General features: G+C 36.5%; 1 protein-coding gene across 1 annotated transcript in view; it reads right to left on the bottom strand.

Annotated features, from left to right (window-relative positions):
* LOC138710433 (uncharacterized) overlaps positions 1–23486 on the bottom strand; it is a 56573-nt gene that overhangs the window by 8788 nt on the left and 24299 nt on the right. The window contains exon 3 of the mRNA XM_069841328.1: positions 14681–14903. Within this exon, the coding sequence (XP_069697429.1) occupies positions 14681–14903 (223 nt within the window). The remainder of the gene's footprint in view (positions 1–14680; positions 14904–23486) is intronic.

Below are 23486 nucleotides of genomic sequence, written 5' to 3'. Positions count from 1 at the left end.
GCATTTCAGTTGTGTTGAAGACTTAATACTGCAATCCTGTATACATTGTCATCTTCACAAATGGATACAACTCCACGAAAACGGTGTAAAATTATAACATTAGCAGAGCATTCTTCTATGACACAGAGGCAAACTGCTGCAAAATGTCACATCGGTTTGGCTACTGTTAATTCGATCATAAAACGATACAGAGAGACTGGATCCATCACACCCCAGAAAAAAGGAAACTGTGGCCGGAAAAGGAAGACTTCACCTGCAGATGATCGTTTAATTGTCAGGAAAAGTAAATTAAATCCTAGACTAACTGCTGTCGACTTAACCCGCGAGTTAATGGCTACCACTGGGGCGAATATTCACGTCACAACAGTGCGGTGTAGGCTTTTGGAAGCTGGACGAAGGGCTTGTAAGCCTATTAAGAAGCAACTGCTAACCCCTGTTATGTGCAAAAAACGCTTAATGTGGGCAAAATTACATCAACACTGGACAGTGAATGACTGGAAGAATGTACTTTTTTCCGATGAGTCTCATTTCGAGGTCCACGGCCTCCGTGTTTCTTACGTACGGAAAGGATCCGAAAAAGTAACAGCAGCTCATCTCCAACAAGCACCCAAATACCACCCTAAAGTAATGTTTTGGGGTTGTTTTACACATGAAGGGCCTGGAGCATTAATACCTATCAAGGGAATGATGAATTCTGACAAATATATTCATTTATTGGAAACCAGAATCGTACCCCAGCTGCAAAAATCATTTCGGATGGCAGAGGTGTGTTCCAACAAGACCTGGTACCATGCCATACGTCTCGAAAAACTACAGAATTCTTCAGCAAGAAGAATATTCAGGTACTTCCCTGGCCAGGCAACTCACCCGACATCAACCCCATTGAGAACTTGTGGTCAATTTGCAAAAGAAGAATGCAAAAAATGGATTGTTCTACAAAGGAGAAGATGATTTCTTCCCTCATTGGTGTATGGTTTCGCGATGAAGAAATGAAGAATATTTGTGGGAAATTAGTGGAATCCATGCCAAATCGTCTCAGAGCTGTTATTAGGAACAAGGGAGGCCACATAGATTATTGAGGTATGTCTTAGATCCTTTTTTTTTTATCCCGCTTGAGTGTTTTTGCATAAGTAATTACGTTGTTCGGATTAATTTGCATGCTACTGTATTTTCTACTACTGTATACTTCAATGAAAACACTCTGTAACTGCTCAACAATTTATTTAAAAAAAATGTTTCAATAAAAGTTGCTTCGTTTATTGAGGGGAACAAAACTATTTTTAAAAAATCCATGGTTTCATTTGAAAATCAGAAGATACACCCTGGCGCCTCCTAAAGAGATCCCAGGGAAATATTGCCCATATCACAGTTTATAAATCTCTTCCCACAATAAAATTTAGAAGACAGAACATTCGGTTTTATCTATTCATTTAAGAGATATTAACTTGTAACACTTCATGTGGACTATTCTGTATACGTATTCTGATAGTGCATTTCTTGTTTGATCTTCTGTTCCATATGAAGTTTCAGTTATTAGAATATTTTCGTAATTACATGAATCTAAATATTCGCCGAACATAACATACGTAACAATGGAATAGCCCACCCCTTCCATTTGTAAAGCAGAAACAAAATTAAACCATTTACACCAACACAACTGTAGTTTCATTCCCTAGAGCGGTTGGTGAATTCTCTGTGCCTATGTACCTCTGATACAGCGCAGATTTTTTTATTGTACGAATGCATTTCCTGATTGAATTCCCCTTTTCAAGTAATCCCAAACGTTTTCTTTATAATTCTAAAACCATACTGATGTTACGAGTTACCGTACTTAGGATTGGTCCATATTAGGCATTATTTTTTCATGTAATAATAATATGCTTAAGGCTGCTTTCCAGTTGAGAGAAAAATGGACTAATTATTAGTAAATCCAATATTTGGTTCTTGATTGTTTCAAGATGTTAATAAATCCTGATCTTTAACGATGCTCACAACAAAATTAAAAGCTTCGCCTTATTGTCACATACACTCCCAAAATTTACAGCTTGTAAAAGTCCATACCAATATAAAAATAATGTAAAGGACGCTCAGAATTTCAGAAAATAATTTATAATTTATGGGAGAAACTTCTGAAACTAAACATTAGAATAGCATGTAAGAAATGACGCAGAACTGTTAGTGAAAATAGTTGTGAAAAATTGGGAAAATTTCTGTTCATAGTTAGGGCGAGATGGGAAGAGAAAGTGAAGTTATAAATATAGAATTGCAGTTGGTTATAAATAGAATATTGCATAATTATGTAAAAGTCTCGTCGTGTTAAATAATGTCTAAGTAATTAAGGTAATGAAAAATATTTTAAATTTAACAAGTATTAAAAGTAAGCATGTGAAGTAGTTATAGGGCCACCATCAATTAGTTTCATAGAATGTATATTATTATTATTATTATTATTATTATTATTATTATTATTATTATTATTATTATTGTTGTTGTTGTTGTTGTTATTGTTTAGTCAACTGCCCGAAGACAGATCTGAACCTCACAAGTGATACCAAGAAGGCACCACTTATGAGGCAACTAGGCCAGGAGATATTGGGTTAGGGTGGCTAATTCCTTTCCCCCTCCATTGCATACATTGCCGACTAGCTACATATTACATTAATCAGACTTCAGATGCATACAAACAATAAATTGTTCTTCCTCTGACACATATCGTCAAGTGAGATGTACTGTCTAATAATAGATGTACATATCAGCCAGAACTTCAATCAGAGGATTATATTATTATTAATGTATATTATTATTATTATTATTATTATTATTATTATTATTATTATTATTATTATTATTACTACTATTAATGTTGTTGTTTTTGTTTTTGTTGTTGTTGTTGCAGAAGCATCACATGAATACAACACGTTTAAGAGCTGTTATGTGCCAAACTGCAAGAATAATTATTATTCCAATGAATATAATTATATCCATATTTTCATTTTCTGTGGAATAGGAGAGGAGACAACTATGGTTGAAGAAAATACCAAGGAAAAATTGAAATATTACAAAGAATAGAGATGCCTGCATTTTCCACTTTACAGAAGCCAAAATAATTAAAGAACACAGAGCAACATGCCCAGATGGTAAGTTCTCATTTATGTAAACTTGATCTATAAGTTAAACTAGGATATATTATAGAAACTTGTCTTATTACTATTAGGTGCTCGATATCTTGAGGTTCTGTATTCACTTTAACTCTTGGTATTTATTTGTTACATTCAGTTGATGCAAAAAGTGAAATAGTAAGAAACTTAATATTTTCCTGATATTGAGTTATTGATCCCCACTTATCACCAGATGAGCGTAATATAACTCTCCGACGGTGAAGAATCGGTAGAACAAAGAAAAATTCTCACCGACACCAGCACTCAAACCCGGGTTTCCAGTTTTATGTGCTGGCACTTTATCCACTAAGCCACACCAGATTCAAACTCCGAAGCCGTATCACAATATATGTGACAGTAGACACAGTGTCCAACCACAAGTACAGAGGTGCACTCATTACAAATGACTAAGTGGCGCTTAGTGGACAAAGCTCCAGCATTTAAAGCTGGAAACTTGGGTTCGAGTCCCAGTGCCAGATGGAATTTTTCTCTGTTCTACCAATTCTTCATCATACGGAAACGCAGAATTACTGCACTGAAACTTCATGTGTACTTCGGTACATCATGAAAATATGATAAATAGGGTACGGATTTTTAGGTCGTTAAAATGTAATTTTAGGTGCCTAAAATAGGCTTAAAAGTGTAGGAAATAATCTCTAAAGAATCGAAAATAGGCTCTAACAAAAATAGTTTTTTATTGATTAAAGTTCATGTTAACACTTTGTTTGTTAAAAACATAAAATTACTTAGTCATACGTTAAAAAGTGTTAAAATTTTAAAAAAGGTATATACCTTCGACAGACGGCCCGTTTCGACGTGATGTCACGTCTTCATCAGTGTCTCCTGAACTACTAGTGATCTGTTGTTGTTGTTGTCTAGTGCCTTGCATTTGGCAATGAAGCCATTAGCAGTCGTGCTTTCCAATACTTTTGAACTGTAGTTTCTTCTGATCTTAATGCGTCACAGGTCTTCAAGTGGTCTTCATTCATTTCTGCTGGATCGTTACACAGGACACATATGGGTGAAGCTGAGATACCTATTCTGTAGAGATGACTTGCTAGACAGTCATGATTTGTCAATAGTCTGAAGGCTGCAACTGCTGTTTTCCTTGGTCTCTGGGGGATTATATCTGGATTAGTGACCTTGAATTCTGCAATGTGCATTTGCCGATTGTAGGGGTGGGGGTATGTTGCTCTTATGGTTGACGTCATGATACGTCATAACACACAAACAACCAGCCCCCACCATAAGAGCAACATACCCCCACCCCTACAATCGACAAATGCACATCGCAAAATTCAAGATCACCAGTAGTTCAGGAGACACTGATGAAGACATGACATCATGTCGAAATGGGCCGTCTGTCGAAGGTATATACCTTTTTTTTCAATTTTTAACACTTTTTAACGTATGACTAAGTAATTTTATGTTTTTAATAGTTTTTTCTTTAAAAACATGTTCCAAATCATCAGAAATTCACTTTTAGACTAAAAATTTTAAATGCTTATACACCGTTACTACCACTACTACTAAAAGTACAAAAACAACAAATATCTAACTAGTTTAAATACATAAATTAAACAATTAACTGTGAAAAATAAGTTTTAGACATAAATTCAGTACACAGACAAGTCAAATATAATACATTTTTACCAAGCTTTGTCCGTTAATATCCATAATTATATTCACAATAAATTACTAATACTTTTTCTAAATTTTCAATTACAGCTCATGCATTTTGTCAAGACACTCGCGATGTGCAGTACGGGAACAACGTTTCTGTGGAGGGGGTAAGAGTAGAAGGGAAGGTCGGGCTGTGTCTACCGAGTTCAAGGCAAAGGCTAACCCATTCCCCTATAATTCATAAGTAGACTCATCCGATCTCGTGCGCAGCTCTGTAGGAAGAGTGAGGGAGTGTCTTGACAAAATGCATGAGCTGTAAAAAGCAATGCCGTCCATCACTCAACACAAATTTGTATGCTGAAAATGAACGTTCCACATCCACTGAAGTAACAGGACACTAGATGGACAGGAATTTTACATTGTAAATCCGTGTTCTTCCCTGCTAGGATATCTGAAGCAGTACGCAGGTCCTTCAACCCTACATTTCTCTGCAGAACTTGCTCCAGTTTATCCCGTAGGCCTACTTTATTTCCAACAGAACCAGGAATACATTTGGAATTTAAAATACAAATTTTCGAAATAAGAATGGGTGTTTTGACGTATTAGAGTTAAAACATACTTAATAGGTCAAAATAGGCATTTTTAGGTGCTATTAAAATACCAATTTTAGGCATAGTTTTATATGAAACGTATTCTTGCAAGTTTTGATGAACTTATCTTTTAAGGATTAAAATAGGTTTTTACCTAAAATCCGAAGTCTAATGATAAAGCATAAATAATCACTTTGTGATTCAAGATGACACCATGTTGCGTCGGCCCCTGGCCACTTAGTCATTCGTAATGAGTGCACCTCTGTACTTGTGGTTGGACATTGTGTCTGTCACACATACTGTGACATGGTACACGAGAGTAGGCCAACAAAGTAGGTAGAACTTAAAATGAGAAGAATTCAATCCGGCATCAGAACTTGAATAATTCGGTGTGGCTTAATGGATAAAGCACCAGCACGTGAAGCTGGAAACCCAGGTTCGAGTTCCAGTGCCAGAGACAATTTTTCTTTGTTTTACCGATTCTTCACCATATGGAAACACAGAATTACTGCACTGAAACTCCATATGTACTTCGGTACATCATAGTAATATAATAACTCTCTGAGCTTTTGATATAACTGACTCTGTCATCATCCTCAGAGAGGTACAGTACCATATATTATTCTCATCCTATTCTCATCCGGCTGATGTCTCAAGAAGTGATCATCAGGAATAAAATTGTGTTACCATTCATCCTTGCGAGTCATAAGGCATTTTTATTGAGAGAAATAAAATAGTTCATATAAAACTTTAACATGTATATCCTTCCATGGACATGGTTTTACCTTCCTGTTCTACCTTCTTCAATCTTTCCTTAATTAATTTTATATCTTTATAATAGAATTTGGAGTGGAAATCTTGCAAGAATTAAATGCTTGTCTTGTGAAAACTGAAAGTAAACTTCTTCCCAACTTTTTGAACTTACATTCACAACCCACTAATAGTTTTAACAAAATTACATACCATTTACGTCACAAATTAATTTCATTGTAAAATATTTTTTGTAGGAATTGAATTGGTGCTTCCTCGTACTAAAAATGTCTCTGAAAAATAATGTTATTCCATCAATATTTCCATATTTGCCAAAATATTTGTCTACTGAGGATGCATCTTCTCTGAAAGACCCAGAAGATGGTAGAAGAGAGTAGCCTATATTGAATGTCAAGAACTCAAATATCTAGACTGGTTGTCTGAAATAAAATTTCAGTTACTTTAGTCTATGATTCTTATTCTGAATTAGATACTCTTCTTACTGCTTTGAACAATAATGGACATGTTTGTTCCATAAAAGGCAAAATTAACAAAATTCAATTTATACCAAGTGAATGCATAGGAGAAAATGATGTTAATCAAGAATGAAGAATCAAAACAATACCGGTACAAGTTATCTCATACACAAATACAGAGCCATAAGCATCAGAGCTATAAAAACATCCCACAACATAAGTTTCAACTAGGAATGCATAAAACAACAGATAACACCTAAACATGCCAACATCAAGAAACAAAACATTAAACATCTAAAGAACCAACACAACACCAATGGGACCAATGTACAAAAACTACATTTACAATTAACACACACACTAGACCACATGCAACTTGAAGAGATTATAACACACACAAACAAAATAATTGCATAAATAATCAAGAAAATAAAAAAAAAAAACATAGAAACAAGCTAACAACATTGGAAGCACAACAAACAACATAACACACGAAACATAAATTCCACCTTAGAATATTCAATAAAGCCATCGTTATATTCATCCACAATGAAAGCAAATGACTTTAAAAAGGACTAGAACACAATCTACAACCTAATAGAACAAGACAACAAACACAAAAAATCGTAAACCCAGAAACAACAATACAAAGTATACAAAATCAACACCAAGAATACATAAAATAAGACATAATAAGACATAAAAAAAACCTATAATAAACAATAAACACCCTGAAAACTAAACAAGGACATAACCTAACTTACATTAAAGCAGATAAAGAAAAATGTAGGCCTACAGTAATTATGAATAAACAAGACATGCACAATAAAATCGAAACTTTCCTCAAAGATGATAATATCAAAGAACTTAAAAATGATCACACAATACAATACCACAACATAATAAATCGAAGGTGGGCAAAGGCTAATTGGAATTTTCTGGTCTCTGATCGGGTCAAAAACCCTGACAGAACTGATATTTAACAGTGGCGTAGCGTCAGTGTAAACTAAAAAGCTTAGCTTCCCCAGTTCATAATAATTTCATAATAAACCTGCAGTTTATGGAGAAAATTATTTATTAATTTTAATAGAATTTATATTTACGCGTTAAATATTGTGATGCGGCAGCTCAGGATGATTTGTGATGCAGCAGTACACAAAAAGCCTGCACACACCAGCTTCCAAGCAGACTGGTTTCTTCTGTGTAATCCACCCCGCAGATTTTCCATCCCTTTCTAACTAAACTACCCTAGTCGCAAGGCTCGCAAGAAGCTAGCTTTAACATTTAAAATAAGTAGTTTCCGAGTTATCCCTTTTCGTCAGTTGTGTTCAGTTGAAGTGTTAGTGTGCATTGTGGCAGATATAATAAATAATGAGCGAAATAACAGTTCCTGACACTAATTTACTTGACTTTTTTTGGACAATTGTATTATCAAGACTGACTTACGAACAAAAGTGTGATTTAAAAAACAAATGACCGACTCCCTTACTGTCAATGAAGGACACAATCAAAAGACAGACGCATACTTACGTAATGATACTAATATTGTGATTTCTCTAAGTATGACAGGGAGTGAGCTAATGTTATACGCATACGTGTCTATTTGTTAAGACATATGCTTCAACCGTGAAATCATATTTTACTACGTATCATTTGAGGTCATGCCTTATTGGTGTTACTTAAGATGTTCCAACCAATCTTCGATTGCTGACTTGAAATTGACTACTATTTATTTTAAGACTGTATTTTTGTAATACGTTTTCTCATATTGCATGAAAGACAACTTGAGTTAGCTTCCCCTGCTCAAAATTTCATGCTACGCCACTGATATTTAACCCTTGCGGTGAATTTCGGTGAAGTCTGGAGGACCTAATTAGTCAAATTCACTCTCCTCACCTCCATGCTGGGGCCTCCTGGGATCTTTTTAAGATGCGAAAGAGAGAGTGGTGTGCAGAAAGCAATGGGAAGCTACTGCATTTGTCTTTCCCAAGAAAAATTGCAAACATGGCATGATGAGTCTTTCCACGGTAAAAGATTCCAGACATAAACTATCCCTCGATCAGATGTCCAGGAGGGGGATACTGGGAAAGGACATACTATGAAGCAACCCAACAGAGAAGAAAAGAAGATTGGGGATTGGAACGTGGAATGTAAGGACTCTTCTGCAAGCAGGTAAGTTGGAAAACTTGAAGGAAGAAATGATAAGAAACAGAGTGGATGTGATGGGAATATAAGAAGTGAGGTGGGAAAATAGTGGTGAGTTGGTGAGTGATGACTTTAGGTTGTTCTAGTCAAATGGTGAGTGCAAAGGAAGTCATGGTGTTGGTGTATTACTGGGACCACGTGTGAAAGATAAAGTGATATCAGTGTGTTATGTAGATGACCGGATGATAATGGTGAGACTACAAGAGAAGAAAATGGACTTAGTGCTAGTGCAAGTTTATATGCCACATAGTGGATTAGCAGATGAGGAAGTGGAAGAAAGCTATGACAAGATAGAAGAGATAGTTGAGAAGGAGAAGAAAGGAACATGCATAATCCTAATGGGCAACTGGAACGCAGTTGTAGGAGGACAAGATGGAAGAACAGTTGGAAAATATGGATTGGGAAAAAGAAGTGATAGAGGAGAATTTTTGGTGAATTTCTGTGAAAGAAATGCAACATAAACGAAGAAGATACACATGGACATGCCCAAGAGACGAAAGAAGATATTAGATAGACTATAAACTGGTACCTACAGGAAAGATTCCGAAATTGCTTTAAAAATTCAAAGACTTTACCAGCAGCGGATATTAACTCAGATCATGTCCTGCTGATAGGCGAAGTAGATATTCGTCTGAAGAAGATAAGAGGATGATAGGTGACTAAGAGATTGAACATGGAAAAACTGAACAACAAAGAGGACAGAAGTTTGAAGAGAAAGCCGCTACATTAGAATCCACACCTGGGAATAGTAATGAGTACTGGACTCATTTTAAAAGTTGTATACAGATAACAGCATAAGAAACAGTATGCTACACAGAAGGTGTGAGAATTAAGAAACCTTGGTCACAGGGAAAATGTGGAGAAGATGAAGGAAAGGAGAAAATGGAAAAACATCAACATAGAAGAAGGCAGAAGAAACTACAGGAAACTTAACAACGAACTAAGAAGAGAAACTGATAAAGCAAAAGAAAACTGAATGAAAGAGAAATGTGACGAGAAACTCTGCAGATGTAGACGGTGGCATGTTCAACTACCTAATGGAAAGAAATCGAGTACTGAAGCTGAGGTTATTTTTGTTAATAGTGACAGAATAGATGTAGGCCTACCAGACGATATTCCTTTTATAGAAGAAGAGGAAGTTGAAGAGTCATCTGTGATAGAAAGAGAATGATACCGTCAACATTGCAATGTATGGAAATGGTGCCATCAGGGAAACGTAAGTGGATAAAACAGTAATGTTACAACAGTTCAATCGATTTCTCCAGAGAGTGACTTTTGAAGACAGAGATGTGACAAATTTTTTCTTTACAAAAATAAAATCGCTTTATCTATGTAAAAACTGTTTTAGCCCATTTTCACATGGTTGTTAGATGTAGCTATACAAAATCCTTGGCAGCCAAGTAGAAGATCTGGCTCACCATTGACTGAATTAGAATTAAAATGAGAGATTTGAAGAAGTCAGGAGCACCCCTAAGGGCAAGGGGTGATCGTCTACTTCCAAATATAGCGTTATTGGATCTACGAGACGTGTCCAGAAAGTAAATTTCCCTGGGGCCGTTTGCGGAAATAAAATACAATTTTATGAAAAGATTTATTCGAACAGATACAGGAAATGTTGAGCTATATTTTCAACATGTTCCCCACCCGAATTGAGACTTTTTCATACTGTGGGATCAACAGAGAGATACAGACATAGCTTCAGCCCTGGCTGTTCTGTAAATTACCCACCTACATGTCCACTGAAGATAGAGATCTGATTCTCAGTGATATTGCTAGTAAGGTTTACTGAACTCAGGCACGAGATAGATGTGCTTCTCGAATCTTCAACATTCAAAGGTGTTCTAGAATTCCAAACATTGCTATAGGTGGACAATTTCATGACTAAAGTTGCATTCTTGTGTGATGTATTTGAGCATCTAAATGTGTTGAATGAACAACTGCAAGGAAAAGACCAATGTGCTATTGATCTGACTTAAAAACTGAGGACATTTCAAGCAAATCTGTCGTTTTCTTTGGACTTGACACCAGAAAAAACTGCTTCATTTATCGAAATTACGAGATATCTTTTCTTCTTAACCCCATTATGGTAGATTTCTTGACAAATTTGAAGAACATCTTTGAAATCCGAGTTTCGAGACTTCAGTATTGATCCAGAAGTAATGAAGTTGGTAAGAAATTCATTCAACTTCAAAGGGCAAAATATTTCTCAATAATGTAAACAGCTTCTATCTCGGATTAACAAACGTTATGTGCAATTGGAAATAAATTATCTGAAATCGTGAATTGATATTAATTCACACTTATTTCCAAATGTGAAGAAACTTGGTTTGTTATTAATAACGGTGTTTGGGTCTGTGCATCTGTGAATCGGCCTTTCCCCACAATGCAACGAAGTGTAACACATAGACCTCACTATAGAGGACACAAATGCTCGTAGCACTGTCTCAAGATTGCTCTGAAATCACATGAACCTCAGTTTGTCAAGTCAGTAAAAGACAAGAAGTGCCACTTTCACATTAGTGAGTTTTAAATGTTCATTTACATGCATATTTTGTAAATCTGTGCTTCAGTGGCTGGTCATGATAATATCTTTGAAAAATATTGGAGTGCAAGAGGTCAAATGACTTTATTGTCAAACGCCTGGCATTAGAAAACAACAACAACAACATGCATATTTTGTAAATATACAATTTACATAAATTTGTTTTTATAACATAAAATACAATTTGTAATAAAACTCTATATTATTTAATGTTTTATCTCAAATAAATAATAGATTCACATATAAATGTCTAAACTCCAACTTTGTAATCAATAAGTGTGGCAAACCAAACAATATAATTTTCTCAAAGTGGTCCAATACAAAAAGTAATTGAGCAGCTCTGCTTTGCGAGAAACATATCTTTCAATTAGCTAACAAGGAATCTTCACATTGATCTCAGTGTAAGACAATATTTTATCATTTTATTCTTCAATTAGCTAACTCTATGCAAAAAATATATTATCTTTCAATTTGCTAACAACAGATCTTCACACCAATGTCTACGTGAAACATATCTTACAATTAGCAAAAAACGGATCTTCATATTAATCTACATGATATCTTTCAATTAGCTAACAGATCTTCACATTAATATCAGTGGTCTAGTGGTGACCATATTTGCTATTTGAACCTAGGTTCACAGGTTAAAATCGACCACGGTTAATGAAAGTCTTTAGTATGGTTTTCTTCAGAGAGGATATAAAGATGCGGGTCCCATGATATACGTTTAAGAAAACCCTACCCCATATCAGTGAGAATCAGTTTGTTCCATCCTCCATCATATAACTATCTCACAAGTTAAGGAATATTTACATTTTTCAGTTAGGGTTACTGATTGGAGAGCGTTTACCACTAATGCATACAATACAAGAGAATGGCTTAAATGTCAAACTTAATTATATTTAATATGTTACCATAAAAGTAATTACCGGTACAATTGTTATGTGTGAAAACATAAGGACACTTTCAAATTTAGGTTTTATTGTTGCTACCATGATAAAAGTCTCTAGAAAGTAAACAGAGGCTACTGATTATATCTAACTCGCTTTTGAATAATATCAATGAGATGGATACATTAACGAAGAAGGATGTTGGTTATGGAACATGAAATAATATATCGTAGAAATTATGTCGAATTTCAGCAATTCAAAATCTTTGCAGTTTGTAACAGGAGTACCTTTCAAAATACTGTAAATTTTTACTCACGAAAAGCAGCCACATTTTATTATTTAAAGTTATATATTTTTTTTAACATGAATCATTCAAGTGGAACCCTATATGACTAAAATTATTCTATTTTTTTGTAATGTGATGATGTCACTCATGGTACCATGCAAAACATAAGTGTACTTAAAGTGATTTTCCACCCAGTTTATCTCGCTCTATTCTCCATTTAATGTGCCTTGATATCTGAAGTTTCAAGAATAGAGCATCAGAAGAGCCGCTGGCATAGCTCAGTCAGCTGAGGCACTTGCCTGCCGATCCAGAGTTGCACTCGAGCATGGGTTCGATTCTCGCTTGGGTTGATTACCTGGTTGGGTTTTTTCTAGGTTTTCTCCAACTATAAGGCGAATATCGGGTAATCTGACGAATTCTCGGCCTCATCTCGCATACCATCTTGCTATCACTAATCCCATTGACGCTAAATAATCAAGTAGTTGATACAGCGTCGTTAAATAACCAAGTAAAAACCGGGACTAACCTGTGAAGTGGCAAGCATCTATTTTCTGATCGAGTCTTGTCTCAAACACCTCATCGTCTGTCAGAAACACTCCTATATCCAGTCTCGTGGTCAAACAGAATTTGGGCTATTACAAATAACAACACACACCCTTCCCAACATCATGCCCTCAGGGTTGAATGGGCCATATTTTATTGAAGTCATATCACAGCTAATTGGCTATCTCCTAAATTGAGACAACTTATCCTTCCTGTGGTTTTCCTAACGTGCTAAGGCAAATGTTGGGATGAGCCCTAAAAATTGGGCCAAGGACCTATATCTCCCTCCCCACACAAATTTCTGCTTTTTTCCAAATTAAAGCCTTCTGAAATCGAAATTTTTGCTTTCACATATTGGTTTTGGTACTCTGGGGCGAGTTTACTCCAATGTCACTCATACAGTGCAAGGGTTCAGACCCCTGCTGATAAGTATAATTAACAACTACAAATGCTTCCAGTTCTAGCACCGCCCCCTCCTTTTCAGCCATCATTCGACGGCGAACATTTGAGATTCCAGTTGCAGGGTAGCGGGCTTGTCGTGTTTGCTGCATTAACTTTGTTTTCCATGTTGAATCTTTCGTACACTACTTTTAACACTTGAATATAAATAATTGATTAAATGGCGATCTTACTCGTGTTAATTATGTAAGTATGTGCGGCTTACAGCTGTTTCGGTGCTATTCGACACCATCCTCAGAGCCTACTAGATCTCGGCGCTATCTCAACTTCTCTGCCTGTTGTGTGGGTGCGTTCGTGTGATGAAGAGTTGTGTCAAATATGAAATATACAGACACACCAAAACACACCCCAGTCAAATTCTCAACACACAGATCAATTTCAGAACATACACACTATTTGACACAACTCTTCATCACACGAACGCACCCACACAGCAGACAGCTAAGTTGAGATAGTGCCGAGATATAGTAGGCTCTGAGGATAGTGTCGAATAGCACCGAAACAGCTATAAGCCGCACATACTTACATAATTAACACGAGTAAGATCGCCATTTAATCAATTATTTGTTTTCCAATGTTGATCTGGAAATTCCATATAGGTCAGATGCCTTTCTATAGGATAATTTTCCCATTTTAATGTATTTTACGGCTTTTTCAAGCTTCATCGGGTCATAATAACCTCTTTGCCTAACACCTGGCTTACTTTTGTATTCACATGGCATTTTCCGAACTCACAAATATGCTTACTACAAGGATACTGATAAACACTTAATAATGCAAACTGAACTGTGGGTTTCTAAACACTTTCAGAAACTGCAAAATGCACAATCAAAGCTTTTCTTAAATATCCCTCAGTCTACAACTATGAAAGTATCCAGCTATTACATCGTAAAATTTAGAAGGCTCAAATTAAGTTTTCCAAATAAAACCAATCGATGGAAAAGGAAGCAAGTGTCACTTGCAGCGTTTGTTAAGGTTCTGTTAAGTGCAGGAGTCATAAACTTACACTGTAGTGTGAACTGACTGTCATAAAAGAAAGAATACCAGTACTGTCTGAACTCACCCACTTGACGGTACCAGAGACTCAAAAGTCATGCAAGTTCTACGTATATAGTGCACTACAATATTACATCACAGAGATCTGGTAACTAAACTCACCGGCTGCTCCTGCTGCCACTGGGGGTGTGGGCGGTCTGTCCCACTCATTGCATGGCTCGTTAGACACAGCCATATAGCAGTGCATCCCATAGCAAGGGATCTTCTGGAGGGCTACATATTCCTTTTGGTCGGCAGACATCTCTACAACGTAATGCTCACCGTTCTCCTTCTCAGGTTTCACACCATGTTCTTCAGCTATTATCCGGTTGATCATACCTGGCAACTGAGTCAGAATAACGTCTGTTATTTCACCATTGCTATTACTAGCTCATTGAAAAAAGAGTTGGGGAGGTCCCAAGTTCAAATTCTGTAGCCTGTTAATTTTATCATAGTTTATAGTGTTATCCTCAATCATAAATAAAAATCCATTTATTTAAAAAAGAAATGTTGGGTTGTTTCCCAGTTCCACTACAAACTAAGATACAGAAACAGATTCACAATATAGGCTATGATTCTATAGTTGTATAGACCCACAAACAAAATTTTCAAAGTTCCAGTTATAACATGCTGTGGGTCTGCGCATGGAGGACATGTGTACAGACTACTCAGATGTGGCCACTAGATGGCAATGTGTGAGTAGAGATTCAGAAGCTGTAACAGTATAGTAGTATAGTATTTATTAGCTCTTGTTATAGGAAAAGCTAATGACATTGTCAAATTACATGTGTGAAATTATCGTGCTAAAATGAAAAATATTCTATTACAACACTAAAGATAAAACAAAATGATCACAAATACTCCTTAGAGTTTACAATTGAGAGTCAAGATTATCAAAAATAGGCTAATATCTAGATGAAAATTGTAACACACTGATCACAAATATTATTTGATATGCTCTGTTTATATACAATGAAACAAGAATTAACTTAACAATTTATAAGAATTTCCTAATATATTACAAAATAATAATAAAATTCAGAGAAAGAAACCTAAAAAATATGTACAGCTTGATTTTCTAACTCAAGATATTCTTGCACAGAATAGAATGGGTTTCTAAGAAGCCACGTTTTCACTTTGACTTTGAATATGTCAAGTGACACTTCCTGTGCTTCTTGTGGTAATATATTGAACATCCTACAGCCCAACATGTTAGGACTACTTTTAACTTTGGATAGTCTGCAAAATGGTATGTCCAGTTTTTCTTTATTACGAGTATTATACTCATGTTTATCCATCCAACTGGTGAAGCCATAAAGATTTTTCTTGATGTAAAGAAGAAGTTCCAGAATATATTCATTAACAACTGTTAAGATGGACTCCTGTATGAACAGTGGTTTACAATGTGATTTGCTTGGTACTTCTGTGATAATTCTTATTGCTTTCTTCTGAATCAGTAGGACTTCAATAAGATTATTGCTGTTTTCCCACACCAGGATTCCATACTTCAATATGCTATGAAAAAAAAGCAAAAAAAAAAACACTTCTTGGGTACTGCCCGGGTATTTTGTCTCTAATTGCTCTTAAGAGGTACAGGATTCTGGACAGTCTCTGAGAGATACATTCAATGTGGCAATCCCAGCTTCATTTTGTAACAAGATGGATACCAAGTAATTTTACTGTCTTTTCTTCAGACCCTTCTTCTTTTTTCAATGTCAAAATTAATTTTTGAGTCTTCTCCTCGTTTAAAATTAACTTCTTTGCTCTGAACCATTCTGCTGCTTCCACAACTGTAGAGCATCGGTAGATGACAGATTCCTGCCGATAGGTGACAGCTAAATGAAAATATAATGTATCAAGAATGTAGCATTCCCAGCTACATTTAAAATCTAAAATAATTCAAGAAGGAAAAATTTAAATGAAAAGAAGCAAACCAAAAATGAATGGAAGAAATGAAGTGTGAACTAATAAGTTAAATGATCGGGCGACTGGTCAGTTCCTTGCTTGCAGGATCGATAAGTCAGTCTGTCAGTTGCTTGCTGGGTCTGATGGTCAGCCTGTCAGTTGTTTGATTGCTTGCTTATTGAGTCATTCATTTGGCTGGTCGATTGCTTGCTTCATCTCTTGTTTTCTGGAGCAGTCAGTTGATCAAACAGTTGGTTGATTATTTGATTGCTTGCTTGTTTGCTGGGGTGGGCAGTAAGTTGGTCACTTGCTTTCTTGATCTCTTTGTTTGTTTGCTAGATTGCCCAGTCGGCCTGTTGGTTGGTTGGTCAGTTTGCTTGTCTGTTGGATCCGTTTGTCTACTGATCAGTTGCTTGTTTGCTGGGTCAGCTGTCAGTTGCTTCCTTGATTGCTTGCTTATTAGGTCGTTCATTCGGCTGGTCAGTTGCTTGTTTCATCTCTTGTTTTCTGTGGCAGTCAGTCAAACAAACAGTTGGTTGATTATTTGATTGTTTCCATGTTTGCTGAGTTAGGTGGTGAGCTGGCCACTTTATTGCTGCTTGTTTGCTAGATAAGTCGGTCTCTGCTGGTCAGCTGCTTGTTTGCTGGATCGATCAGTTGGCTGGCCTGTAGGTTAGTCTAACGCTTGTTTGCTGGATTGGTCAGTTGACTGGTTGGTGGGTTGATCGATTGCTTGCTTCATTTTTTGCTTGTCTTCTAGGTGGGTCAGTCAGCCAGTTGTTTGCTGGGTCAGTCAGCTGGTCAGTGGGTTGTTTGCTCCATTGCTTGCTTGTTTTCTGGGTCGGTTGGTTGGTGGTTGGTGGGTTCATCAGTTTGCTGAGGCAATACGTCGACCAGTTCAGTGTGTTGGTTGGTTGCTTGCTTGTTTACTAGGTGGGGTCAGTCAGTTGATTGGTGGGTTGTTCAGTCACTTGCTTGTTTGTTGGGTCAGCCAGTCAGTGGGTTGATCAGTTGCTTGCTTGTTTACTAGGTGGGTCAGTCAGTTGGTTGGTGGGTTGTTCAGTCACTTGCTTGTTTGTTGGGTCAGCCAGTCAGTGGGTTGATCAGTTGCTTGCTTGTTTACTAGGTGAGTCAGTCAGTTGATTGGTGGGTTGTTCAGTCACTTGCTTGTTTGTTGGGTCAGCCAGTCAGTGGGTTGATCAGTTGCTTGCTTGTTTACTAGTTGGGTCAGTCAGTTGGTTGGTGGGTTGTTCAGTCACTTGCTTGTTTGTTGGGTCAGCCAGTCAGTGGGTTGGATCAGTTGCTTGCTTGTTTACTAGGTGGGTCAGTCAGTTGGTTGGTGGGTTGTTCAGTCACTTGCTTGTTTGTTGGGTCAGCCAGTCAGTGGGTTGCTTGGTTGCTTGCTTGTTTACTAGGTGGGTCAGTGAGTTGGTTGGTGGGTTGTTCAGTCACTTGCTTGTTTGTTGGGTCAGCCAGTCAGTGGGTTGCTTGGTTGGTTGCTTGTTTACTAGATGAGTCAGTCATTTGGTTGGTGGGTTGGTCAATCACTTGCTTGTTTGTTAGGTGAGTGAGTTAGCCAGTCAGTGGGTTGATTGGTTGCTTGCTTGATTGTTGGTTCGTTCGTGAGTCATTCGGTTGCTTCCTTTTCACTAGGTCAGTTTATAGATCGATAGGTCCACCAGTGTATCATTTGGTCGTCTGTCTGGAAGATAAGATAAACTGGAAAGACCAAATAAAAGAATAATAAAACACGAAAGAAAGGAAATGAAACAAGAGACAAGAAAATATAAAAGAAACAGATATGACAGAGAAGAGAACATAAAATTGAGCTGAAGGAACAGAAAAAGTCATCTAAAATATGTCAGTACTTTATTTCAGTGTTTTAAAACTTTAAATTACTGTTTGAAGAAAGGAAAGGAAAGTGATTTTAAAAGTTATGCATTAATTTTAAGGTAATTAAATCGGCAATATTCTGAAAAGAAAAAAACTGAATGAAAATGAAAACAGTTTATATGTGCTCTAAGCTTCGACCTATGGATCTGACTTGAACATATGTTCACTTGTGGATGCTCATAAACATAAATGTGTTCAAAATGAACTTCAAATTTCATACGATTTCATCCACTTAAAATTGTTGTACATTATTAGAGTTTGTGTACGTACATTCTACAGCCAATTGAATTTAAGCACCCTTCTGATTATTTCAGATGAAATATATTTTCATCACTCACCATATAGCACTGTATTCTCACAATTCTATAATAATTCAAGAATCCTTATGTTTGTCCGTATAAAACTGTGTGTGTACTAGTGTGTAACACAATATTAATTACCAATTACAAAAATTAACTTACATATCTTTATTGGTTATTTTACGACGTTTTACCAACTGCTGAAGTTATCTAGGGTCTGAATGAGATGAGGGTGATAATGCCAGCAAAATGAGTCCGGTCAAGCACCGAAAGCTACCCAGCATTTGCTCTCAATGGGTTGAAGGAAAACCCCGGAAAAAACCTCAACCAGATAACTTGTCCCAACCAGGATTCGAACCCGAGCCCGCTCATTTCACAGTCAGGCGTGCTAGCCATTACTCCACAGTGGTGAACCAGTTACATGTCCTGCATCCACATTTATACTACTGTCATCAAAGGAATCAAGTTCTGTAAGAAGTGCCCACTTTCACATCACAACATTTGCATAGTACCGGTATGTGATGGTAATTTATGTAAACTTACACTGTTCAACACACAAAATCTTATGGAAATCAGAGTAGCTGATTTTGACAAATTCGGAGTCACTAAATTCGAAAATGACATTGGAATTTCTAGTTTAGCTCTAGTTTTCACATTATAGCCATGACCTGATCTCAAATTACAAAGTTTTTCACTAAATGTTGAGTCCCCACATTTACACTGTTGTCAACATTCTCACAGCATGGTGCCATCACTTGACTGGCTATTCTCTCTGCGTGTTCTCGCGTGTTTATCACGTGATCAGTGGTGGTGTTGCCTGGATGGGTTTTCAATTCTTAAGAAGTGACGAACGACAGCGGTTTTATTGCTGATGTGTATGGAAGTACTTCAATGAGAATTGTGTTGTTATCATTTCCTGAGACATTCTGCTCTTATAGACAAGTAGAAAAATGCCCCGGGCAGTACATAAACTGTTAATTTATTCATAATATTTGATTAATGTGTATTATCATTTACTTGTCCAGGATAACAGAGAAGGTTAGAAATTGAACAGGTTACATCAGCTGCTTGTCTATGTGGATGACGTGAATATGTTAGGAGAAAATCCACAAACTATTAGGGAAAACATGGGAATTTTATTTGAAGCAAGTAAAGAGATAGGCTTGAAAGTAAATCCCGAAAAGACAAAGTATAGGTTTGAAAGTAAATCCCGAAAAGACAAAGTATATGATTATGTCTCGTGACCAGAATATTGTACGAAATGGAAATATGAAAATTGGAAATTTATCCTTTGAAGAGGTGGAAAAATTCAAATATCTTGAAACAACAGTAACAAATATAAATGACACTCAGGAAGAAATCAAACACAGAATAAAATAGAAAATGCTTGTTATTATTCGGTTGAGAAGCTTTTATCATCCAAGTCTGCTCTCAAAAAAGCTGAAAATTAAAATTTATGAAACAGTTATATTACCGGTTGTTCTGTATGGTTGTGAAACTAGTCTCTCATTTTGAGAAAGGAACAGAGGTTAAGGGTGTTTGAGAATAAGGTGCTTAGGAAAATATTTGGGGCTAAGAGGAATGACGTTACAGGAGAATGGAGAAAGTTACACAACACAGAACTGCACGCATAGTATTCTTCACCTGACATAATTAGGAACATTAAATCCAGACGTTCGAGATTGGCAGGGCATGTAGCACGTATGGGCGAATCCAGAAATGCATATACATACATACATACAGGGGTTGTTTCAAAAGTTCATAGCCGACATAGAAATTAAATTAGGATTATTCTGAGACAATCTCTACTTCTCAACATAATTCCCCTGAGATTCACACACTTTGTCCATTGATGATCCAATGCTGCTGTACCCTCCTTGTACACAGATTCCTCGAGGTCTGCAAAAAAGCCTTTTGCTGCTGCAATAACCTCTTCATTTGACGAAAATTTCTTTCCAGCCAAGGGAGTTTTGAGCTTTGGTAAAAGAAAAAAGTTTGAGGGTGTGAGATCTTGTGATAGGGGGTTGTGGCAACAGTTCGAACTAGTTTAGTATCAGCGATTGCAAATATGTGAGCAGGTGCATTGTTGTGATGAAGCAGTGCTTTCTTCTTGGCCATAACCGGCCTCTTCTCTCGAATTTTTCCTTTGAGTTTCTGCAAGAGATTTGAATAATATTCTCTGGTTATCCTCCTGTTTGCTAGATAGTCAATCATGATTATCCCCTTAGAATCCGAGAACACATAAGCCATGACTTTCCCAGCCAATTGAACAGCTTTTGCTGAATCACTGTGCTTCCATTGTTTCGACTGCTGTTTTGTCTCTGCTATGTAGTATTTTTCTCAACTCGAGCCAGACAATTCCTCGAAATTTGACATTAGATGTGCTTTTGTTATGATGTTAACAAATGCGGAACCCACCTTACAGAGACCTTGGACATGCTCAAGACATTGACTAAGATGTGGCGCACCCGTTCCATTGAGATATGCTTTTTCGACAATTTCTTCATTGCGGGAATTGTCTTCCACATGTTTAAATAGTATCATTCATTTTTTCACAGTCGAAAATGCTGGAATAGATTCTCCTAATGTAGCATCCAGTCTGTTTTAATTTCTGTTAGACTCTCCGTTTTTTACGAAATACGGTATTTAATGACAGCACGAAACTAGATATTTTTCATTTTTGCCAATCTGTTCAGCACACTAACTTCAAAATTAAACTACACAAATTGTATTGAACAGAAAATTATGATTTTTCGTGCATGAACTAATGTGAAATGACCACTAACAATGGCGTCATTGTTGACACGTTTTGATTGCCATCTATGCATCAGGCTACGAACTTTTCAAATGCACCTCATATTTCTTCACGCTTACGACAATTGTATCACACACTGAATGTTGTCTTCCCGATCTTTATCATACTGCAGGAATCAGCTCCACCAAGCCAATCTGCTAATTTTGTGATGATCAAAATCTGGGTAAATGACTGTCGTCAGTCGTCACAAGAAGATATAGCTTAAAAACTATAAACCTCACATTTATTTGAATATCAAGAAATTCAGTACAATCCAACTCCTTAGATTCTAAGATTAATTTTTGATGAACAACTTTTATGGAAAACACTTTTAATCAATGTTGCTTCACAGTGTCTACCATGATTAAATCTCCTGAAGATCATAGCTAATAAGGAATGGGGATCAGATATCATGACAATGTGTCTATTTTATAATGTTTATATACGATCAAAATTGATCTATGGGTGTGAAATATGGGGAGGAGCATCAGCAACTCCTCTACAAAAAATTTCTGTTTTTCAAAAGTCAGCCTTAAGATTATGCCTAGGAGTCCCAAAAACCACAACTTTGTCCTAAAAATTGAATATGATTTTCAACCAATCAGATACTATATATTACCTATAAAAGGATCTAAAAATACATTTAAAATTGCAAGTCTCATCCAGTTCTCAGACGTTCTTCAAACTGTCAGATAATACCCTATGTAATTCCTATAAAATAAACAAAGAAGAAATACCAATCTATATCACAGACACACTCATTGCTAAAACTCCAGTTGTATGGGAATTGCGATAAAGTCTATACTGAAGTGTAGCTTGTACAAGAAGTTCCTGTAATTCGAACATTTCTGTGTTAATTGTTATCATTATCACTCACTAGAAAATGAATTTTTCGAAGACAATAAATAATTGATTAAATGGCGATCTTACTCGTGTTAATTATGTAAGCATGTGCGGCTTACAGCTGTTTCAGTGCTACTTAACACCATCCTCAGAGCAGTGGCGGCTCCCGCATATTTCTTAAGAGGAGGAAAGAAGTTAACTGCACAAAATGACACCTTCTTGAATGAAACATGCTACAAATTAGCCTACATGCATACATGTAAGAGCAGATAGTGTTCGGGTTGGCTTCCCTTTTGTATAGCAATAAGCTGTTCTTGTGAACTGAGTTTCCTAAATAATTGTCCAAAATATAATATGTTTTCACTTCCATTCATTGTTGAATAATTGCACAAATTAACCGTTACAAAGAAATTCACAATCTCGCAGCATTTTCGCGTACACTACAGCATCACACGTGTTGGAAGAGACCAGCTACTAACACGTAACCAGAACCGTTTTACTGAAGTGGGAATGGAAAATAATCTGTTAGGAAAGCGAGAACACTGCACCCACCCACGTGGTCTATGTTGCCACATGTGCATTTTACTTGTTCAGTATCGCATGCTTTTGAAGAATGTCAGTTCTTATAAAGTCATAGGGCCTACTACCATTATTTTTCAAAGCTGCCCTTGGCTGATTAATTTTTTTTATTTTAAAAATAATGTAGTTTGGAGTACTTTCAATTTCAAATATATTTGTACAAAACTGACAACTTGGATGTTGTTCTGTTTAGTAGACAATGAATGGAAGTGAATTTCAGTGGCCAAAATGATCTACGATACTAACGTAGAACTACTTCCTCTTTGTTTTATACAAACACGACTTTAACTTTAAAATATCCTCGAAAGTTTCAAATCATGAATAGTACCCTATACATATAAAGTGCAATGAATAATATATTTTCATTTATAATTTTTAAAAAAGTTTATATGGTGTCTTATAACTTTGCGTTAAAACTGTTTTTATTGTGCCTCCTCCAAGATGTGTTAGTCTGGTTGAATGCTACATCGTTAGATAACAGCGGTAGCGAGCTTGCTGCAAGACCAGTCGGTTTCTATTTCCCGCCCATGTGCTGATTCAGAGGAGGATCTTCTCCCTCTCCGTTCATTTACTTGCTTTAAAACTCTGCTAGTGCGCTGTTGTCTGTGTGTGCTAA

This window comes from Periplaneta americana, chromosome 12, assembly GCF_040183065.1.
Source record: "Periplaneta americana isolate PAMFEO1 chromosome 12, P.americana_PAMFEO1_priV1, whole genome shotgun sequence".
Lineage (NCBI taxonomy): Eukaryota > Metazoa > Arthropoda > Insecta > Blattodea > Blattidae > Periplaneta > Periplaneta americana.
The sequence above is the reverse complement of the archived record's forward strand: the minus strand, read 5'-3'. Positions and strand labels throughout refer to the sequence as shown.